General features: G+C 49.7%; 1 protein-coding gene across 1 annotated transcript; it reads left to right on the top strand.

The window, feature by feature from the left end:
* Positions 1-2,004: 2,004 nt before the first annotated feature.
* DUSP1 (dual specificity phosphatase 1) lies at positions 2,005-4,705 on the top strand. Its single transcript, XM_014948276.1, has 4 exons — positions 2,005-2,500; positions 2,630-2,778; positions 2,930-3,149; positions 3,662-4,705. The coding sequence occupies exons 1-4, from the start codon at positions 2,131-2,133 to the stop codon at positions 4,030-4,032; spliced, it is 1,110 nt and encodes a 369-aa protein (XP_014803762.1). The 5' UTR covers positions 2,005-2,130; the 3' UTR covers positions 4,033-4,705.
* The last annotated feature ends 2,741 nt before the right edge of the window (positions 4,706-7,446 follow it).

Here is a 7,446-nt window from a genome sequence, read left to right as displayed (position 1 = left end):
GGGCAAGCAATAGATCTCCCACTACTCCACTGACGGTTACTGGGCAGCCCCAGCTTCTGGGGGTGTTCTCAGCGGGGATCAAACTTCACACAGGCTGTGTTTTTTCCCCTACTCATACAACGTGATGGGAACAGCTCTAAAATATGTGTTTACATTACAAATATATATACAAATATATGTACACACATATATATTTATGTGTGGATGTGTCTGTACATGTACATATGTCTATGCATGAATACAAATATACGTATGCATATGCTCGACTCTTTATACATACATTTTTGGCAAACCTGCATGCCCACACCCCCAGCTCTGCATCCCCCCTCAGTGCTGCTCCGGCAGCTCCCTGCCCCCCCCCAACTATGTGCTCTGATTTCGGTTGGGAAGGGGGGAGAGGCCCCCAGTGGGTGGGGGGACAGAGGCTGCCCCAGCCCCAGGGCAGGGGACAGGGGACAGCCTGTGCGGGGAGGGGGTGTTTGGGGAGGGGGGTGTGTGTGTATGTGTGTTTGTACGCCTGTCTATATGTGAGTGTGGGTATAGCTGTCTGTGTAGGTGTGTGCATGCATGTATGGATGTGTATGTATATATATGTATGTACATATGTGCATATATGAATGTGTATGCACATGTATAGGTGTGTTTATATGTGTATTTATACATGTATGTATGTGTGTGTATGTATATGTGTGTCTGTAGGTAAGTGTGTGTGTGTCAGCGCCTGTGTTTATGTGTATGTGTGTATCTATATGCTTGTGTAGGTGCTTGTGTGTACATAGGTGTGTTTATACCTGTCTATATATATTTATGTGTGTGTTTGTGTGTATAGTCCCTCTGCATGTACATGTGTATTTGTGCGCATATGTATATACATATGTGTGGGTGCCTACTGGATATGCTTATGTGTATGTATTATATATGTGTGTACAGGTTAAGTGCTTGTGTGTATCTATGTGTATATGTTTATATATGTCTATATATGGTTTGTGTTTGTATGTATAGTAGCCCTGTGTATGTATAAGTGTATACATATGTGTGGGTGCCTACTGTATGTGCTTATGTGTATGTATTTTTATATATGTGTGTACAGGTTTAAGTGCTTGTGTGCACATATATGTTTATATATGTCTGTATATTTTTATGTGTGTGTATGCGTGTATAGCACCCCTGCGTATGTATATGTGTATGTATATACGTATGTGGGGGTGTGTACTGTGTTTATGTGCATGCATGTATATATATGTGTGTATAGGTTAAGTGCTTTTGTGTACATATGGGTATCTGTTTATATGTCTATACATGCTTTTTTATGTGTTTGTATTTATAGTACACCTGTGTATATGTAAGTATATACATATGTGTGGGTGTGTACTGTATATGTTTATGTGTATGCATATATATACACATACATATGTACATACATATACATACACACATATGTATGTATATATGTATGTGTGTAGGTTAAGTGCTTGTGTGTACATATGTGTATATGTCTGTATATATATGTGTCTGTGTGTATAGTACCCCTCCATATGTATATGTGTGTACACGCCTGTGTGCGGCTGCCTGTGTGTGGGGGGGTGCGTGTGTGTGTGTGTGTGTCTTTATGTCTGTGTGTGTCTTTGTGTGTCTCTGTGTGTCTCTGTGTGTCTCTGTGTGTGTGTGTCTTTGTGTGTGTCTCTGTGTGTCCCTGTGTGTGTGTGAGTGTCTCTGTGTGTGTGTGTGTGTGTGTCTTTATGTCTCTGTGTGTGAGTGTGTCTCTGTGTGTGTGTGTGAGTGTGTCTGTGTGTGTGTACACCACCGCGTGTGTCCCTGTCCCGGCACGGGCGCGCGGGCGCGCTCCGGCGGCCGCGCGGCACATGACGTCATGCCAGCAGAGCTGGGCGCGCCCCGCGTTGGCGCGCCGCCAAGGTGACGTCTTCTCAGGGGCACCCCACGTGACGCGGCCCCATTGAGAAAACGCCGGCCCGCCTGCCCCGGCCCGATATAAAAGCGGGCGCGGGCGTGTGGGGCCGGACCGGGCCGTGCGGCGCTGAGCTACCGCGGGACATCCGCACCTCCGCCACTCGCCCAGCGCGCTCTTCGCCCCCTTCTCTTTCTCCTCTCCTTCCCTCGGCCGGAGCCGCCATGGTGAACCTGCGGGTGTGCGCGCTGGAGTGCGAGGCGCTGCGGGGGCTGCTGCAGGAACGCGCCGCCCAGTGCCTCGTCCTCGACTGCCGCTCCTTCTTCTCCTTCAACGCCGCTCACATCCGCGGCTCCTGCAACGTCCGCCTCAGCACCATCGTCCGCCGCCGCGCCAAGGGAGCCCTGGCCCTGGAGCACGTCGTCCCCAACGAGGAGCTCCGCGCCCGCCTGCGCCAGGGGCTCATCCACACCGTGGTGCTGCTGGACGAGCGCAGCGCCGACCTGGAGCTGCCCAAGCGCGACAGCACGCTGCTGCTGGCCCTCGGCACCCTCTGCAGGGAAGCCCGCGCCGCCCGCATCTGCTTTCTCAAGGGTGAGTGGCCTCGGGACCTCCGGAGCGGGGGGGACGACGCGTAGCCGGCCCAGCAGTAGCCCATTCCCCGGCTCTACTCGCCCCTCGGCCGCGCAGCGCTCACCCGCCGCCTCTCTCTCCCCTTTGTAGGAGGTTACGAAGCTTTTTCGTCTGCCTGCTCCGAGCTCTGCACCAAACCCGCCGCCCCCACCGGCCTCAGCCTCCCCCTGAGCGCCAGCAGCGCGCCCGGCAGCGCCGACTCGGGGTGCAGCTCCTGTGGCACCCCCCTCTACGACCAGGTGAGCGGGGACGGGACCCAGAGAGTGTGCGGGACCCGGGGGGGGGTGTTGTGTATATGTGTGTGTGTGTGGGGGGGGACCTGCGTGAAGGGGAGGCTGCTCGAAAACTGCCGGGTGAAGTTAACCGGTTGTCTTGTCTCCTCTGGTTTAGGGTGGGCCGGTGGAAATCCTGCCGTTCCTCTACCTGGGCAGCGCTTACCATGCCTCCCGAAAAGATATGCTGGATGCTCTGGGGATCACGGCGTTAATCAACGTCTCGGCAAACTGCCCCAACCACTTCGAAGGGCACTACCAGTATAAAAGTATCCCCGTGGAGGACAACCACAAGGCAGACATCAGCTCCTGGTTTAACGAGGCGATTGATTTCATAGGTAAATGAGCTCTTTTTACAGTCTGTTCTTTTTTTCTGGAGTAATGTACCCTGGGAAGTGATTTTCAGGCATTGTTTTCCCCCAGTAACACCTACATTTGAGATTGGGGAATTTCATTCTGTAGGGGAGATATAGTCAGGGAACACTTCCATTGGTCTTGATCTACTCAGAGGAATAATCTTAGCTTCACAAGGGTGTTTGAAATCTTGAATCAAGAGGCATTGGTCTAGCAGAAAAGAGGTAGTGAATTTAAGCAGATAAGAATTAAAGTAATCTTGCAAGACTGCTAAAGTGACCTGGAGGAGCTATTAGTATAATTGGAATTGGAGCCCAGAATGGAAATAGCTGCTGGGTCCCTCAGGACAAAGGCTCTCTTTGTCTCAAAAGCACCAGGGTTCACCTCTTAGGCTAAGGAAGGGATGGATTAAAGAAATGTAAAACAGCAGCCTTTGCTTTCCCACCTCCGGAAGCAGCGGGACTCGTTTGTTAACTGCGTATTTTAATTCTTTCAGACTCTGTTAAAAATGATGGAGGAAGGGTATTTGTGCACTGCCAGGCTGGCATTTCCCGGTCAGCAACCATCTGCCTTGCTTATCTCATGAGGACCAACAGAGTCAAACTGGATGAAGCCTTTGAGTTTGTGAAGCAGAGAAGAAGCATCATCTCCCCAAACTTCAGCTTCATGGGGCAGCTGCTTCAGTTTGAGTCCCAGGTCCTTGCCCCTAACTGCTCAGCAGAAGCTGGTAGCCCTGCTATGTCAGTATTGGACAGAGGAGCATCAACCACCACAGTCTTCAACTTTCCAGTCTCCATCCCTGTTCACACTTCATCCAGTGCTTTAAGCTATCTTCAGAGCCCCATCACCACTTCCCCAAGCTGCTAAAAAGCGGGTGAAAACATGGTCAGAACTCAGACTTACTGTCTCAGAAGTGCAATAACTATGGGGACAGTGTCATCAGTCATTTGTGTTTTGTGGGGAACCATCCATGCGTCCCAGAACAGTGTCATAAATGAAGAGGGGCTCAACTGATCCAGACAACTAAGTGTTACTGACTTTTCTGCTGACTTCTAAAGCCAACATCTGGATGCCTACACAGAGATCAAAGGACACTGTCTCTTCCAGAGCTGTTCCTCCTTGTCTTCTGTCTGTCCTAAGCCTGCTCCATGTTTGTAGTAGCATGTTCACCAGTATTCTCATTCCTGGACACTCTGAGCAGCACTGATGCTGTCCCCTTTTATATGACAGTCCTATTTATTTATTTTTACATTAGTGCATTGTTTTTTGCCTTCACAAACCTAAAATTTAACTTCTAGAGAAACCAAATACCTCAGTATTTTTTTGGTACTGTAATCCTGTGTGTATATGTCAGCTTTTCTTGTTCCCAAGCACTGACGTGAAAGCACCAGGCGAGTGCTTTTTTGAGTTGCCAAGGGTTGTATGTTTGCTGATTTATTTATGATGTGAAATAATATATTTCTTCTTATGAAGACATAGTTTTGTTACATGATTATAACTTTTTTTATACGAACAGAATAAATTATGATATTTCTATTGAGCTGGATGATGCATTCTTTAAACTTGCCTTTTACAGTCCCAGAACTCATGCGGTAGCTCCTAGGGGAAGAGTTGCAAGAAATGTGAATTTTCAACTCAAGACTTCAGGTCTTGACTGAACTAGATGGGGGGAAAAAAAAAGAGGGTTAAACATGATTGACCAGAATTGGTCAATTGCTGCTTTTTAATCTGAGCTCTTCTTTGTCCCTGTATAATTACATGCAGTGGCAAAGAGCCAGGCTGGCTTCTCAGCTACAAGGTGGATTTGGCTGCAGTGGTGGCTACAGAGCCCTAACAGTCTAAACCAGCTGAGACTTGGGCACAGGGCTACAGTGAATTTAAAATAGTCCTCCTCCTAGGGAGGAGGAAGAAGCTTCCTTATTGCTTGTTTACTTTTAATGTTTCAAAGGTTAAATCTAAAAATTAACCTGTTGGTAACAGATCTCTAATGCTTGTGAGTTTGTGCCAAGGTGGTTTTTCTTCTGTCCTGCCTCCTTGATTCCAAACTGTCTCTGACCCCTGCAGTGAAGTATTTGGCTTGCTGGGCCATCTCTGTAAACAAATTGGGGCATAACAAGAGATCAGGTAACCAACAAGTCACTTATTTTCTTACCTAGACTCAAATTATCTCCCGCTGCAGCTTCTCGCTGGAGTGACTTTTGTCTGGCACTTCAGTTGAGGTGATGAAAAGAGTTTCATGTAGCTTATCAAAACCCAGGTGGGGGAGTTCTAACAGGCCAGGGCTCCTGGCAGCTCACAGGCAGGAGCTGCAGGGTGAGGGTGATGGGCAGCAAACGGTACAGGCTTAATGCTGTGTGGTGTGACAGAACCACGCATCTCCATGGGGTGGGATGGGGGGAGCAGTGTTGCTGTGATTGCCCTTGCTGGGAGAAGCTAATGTGGAAGAAATGCAGCTGGAAGCTTGATGTTCTAGGCAGGGCAGTAATACTGGGAGCTGGGAAGGATCCACTCTGGAAGGGAGCCACTGGTCCTTGCATCTCTGATATTCGAGTCAGATCCTACTTTTGCCCCATCAAAAATGGTTCTGCTTAAGACACAGCAGGTTATGACTCTGTGTAAAATCAAGGCATTTTAACAGATACAATCTAAGTTTATCAATGAGGGGTTTTTTTAAAGCATAAAGCAGCCATGCTTTTGTCACATAACTGGAGACCAGCAAAGCACCACAAACTCCTGCTGAAATCCTGCAAGTTAGCTGGAGTATTAATGGTGCTAAAATCCAGGACTCTTCTCCTGGGAGAAGGTGCCCTTGAAGGATGGGATGATGCGCTGCTGCGTCTGAAATTCTTCCACGTGAGCTACCCCTCCGACGCAGCTCTGTCGTCAGCGCTACGCGTTAACCATCGCCAAGCTTCAACCTGACACCGAGGGAGAAAAGAAATGGAGCAGCTAAAAGGAGAGATCCCCGGGCACTTAAGAAACAAAGTTAGAAACGCTTATTTTCCTAAAGCATGCATGAACCTCAAAGTGAATATTCCTCCCCAAAGTCTGTCCCATCCTGCAAAGCCTGCAAAACCCCCTCGTCCGTGGAAAGTCCCTTGGCAGGTTGTGCTGCTCCGTGGGACTGCACCTACCCCTGCTCTCCCTGTAAAGCATGCAAGGCTGTTTCTGAATATGTGAGCTTTTTTACACCTGCAATAAGCAGTGGAACAAACTTTCACCTTCAAAGCAAAAGAGAGCTTGTTCAGTGGAAAAATACAACCTTGGCAGCCCTGGCCGTGCAACTGATAAAAAAAAAATCCTGCCTGTTAATCGCAATTCAAACAGAAATCCGCTCCCCGTCAGCCGGAGAGCTTGTTTATTTGTTTCTTGGAACAATAAAACTCATTACCTGGCAGCCGATCAGCTTTTATAACCTAAGCAGGCACCTGACCGAGGGGCGCAAAAGAGAGCTGCTTCAGCACAAAGCCCCACGCGGAAAAGCCAGCCAGCGACAGCAGGGCTTCGGGCCCCGCCAGGCACCGACAGGCACTTCCAGCTCTGTGGACGTGCCATGTCCTTTTCCAAGTCTTTATCGTGATCCTTTTGCTGCCGCCTGTAATCAGAGCCTGATGGTGCCCAGAGCCCACAGATTCTCTGCACAAGCTGGGATGCCGTTGGCCTTCTACGATGCTACGGTTCCTGCAGACTCTCTGTGGATGGGATCGCACCCAGATCCCACACTGCTCCTGGTCCCAACAAGGAGATAAGGGGGAAAGAACAACAGTGAAACAATAAGAGAGACCAGAGTGAGACCTGCAAACATCACCTCAGTGCCACGGTTTTGGGGAGACGAATGGGCTCAGCTGGGGGGGTTCGCAGGGAGCAGGGGGGGAAGGAGCGGGGCGGCCGGCAAGATGGGGGGCAGAGGAGGAGGTGTGAGCTGGGCAAGGACGGGCAGTGGCAGAGCCCATGTATGGCAGAGCTGCAGGATGCCTTGGCAACAGGGCTGAGCTGAACTTTGCCCTCTGTGGATGTGCTAGGGTGGCATATTCCCTTCTCACCCCTCATTTATTGTCCCTGCTTCAATGTTTTGTTTGTTTGGGATATCAAGGCACACGGTTCACTGTGGTTTACAGCATTGAATTCCTGTTTCCCCTGGCTCCCACACGAGCTGGCTGTCTCCCTGCCCTAGTGGGGCTCAGCCGAGACCCTGCCCCTCATATCCCACCCCAAGACCCCTGGAAACCCGGCGCGCAGTGGGCAGGCGTCGGGCATTCAGCTTATATAAACCTGTAGTTC

The sequence above is a fragment of the Calidris pugnax genome, unplaced genomic scaffold, assembly GCF_001431845.1.
Source record: "Calidris pugnax isolate Ruff unplaced genomic scaffold, ASM143184v1 scaffold27, whole genome shotgun sequence".
Lineage (NCBI taxonomy): Eukaryota > Metazoa > Chordata > Aves > Charadriiformes > Scolopacidae > Calidris > Calidris pugnax.
The sequence above is the reverse complement of the archived record's forward strand: the minus strand, read 5'-3'. Positions and strand labels throughout refer to the sequence as shown.

Coding starts and splice junctions, on each gene's coding strand:
- DUSP1 (XM_014948276.1), top strand. CDS start 2,131: ATGGTGAACCTGCGGGTGTGCGCGCTGGAGTGCGAGGCGCTGCGGGGG. Junction 2,501..2,629: donor CCGCATCTGCTTTCTCAAGG/GTGAGTGGCCTC, acceptor TCCCCTTTGTAG/GAGGTTACGAAGCTTTTTCG. Junction 3,150..3,661: donor CGAGGCGATTGATTTCATAG/GTAAATGAGCTC, acceptor TAATTCTTTCAG/ACTCTGTTAAAAATGATGGA.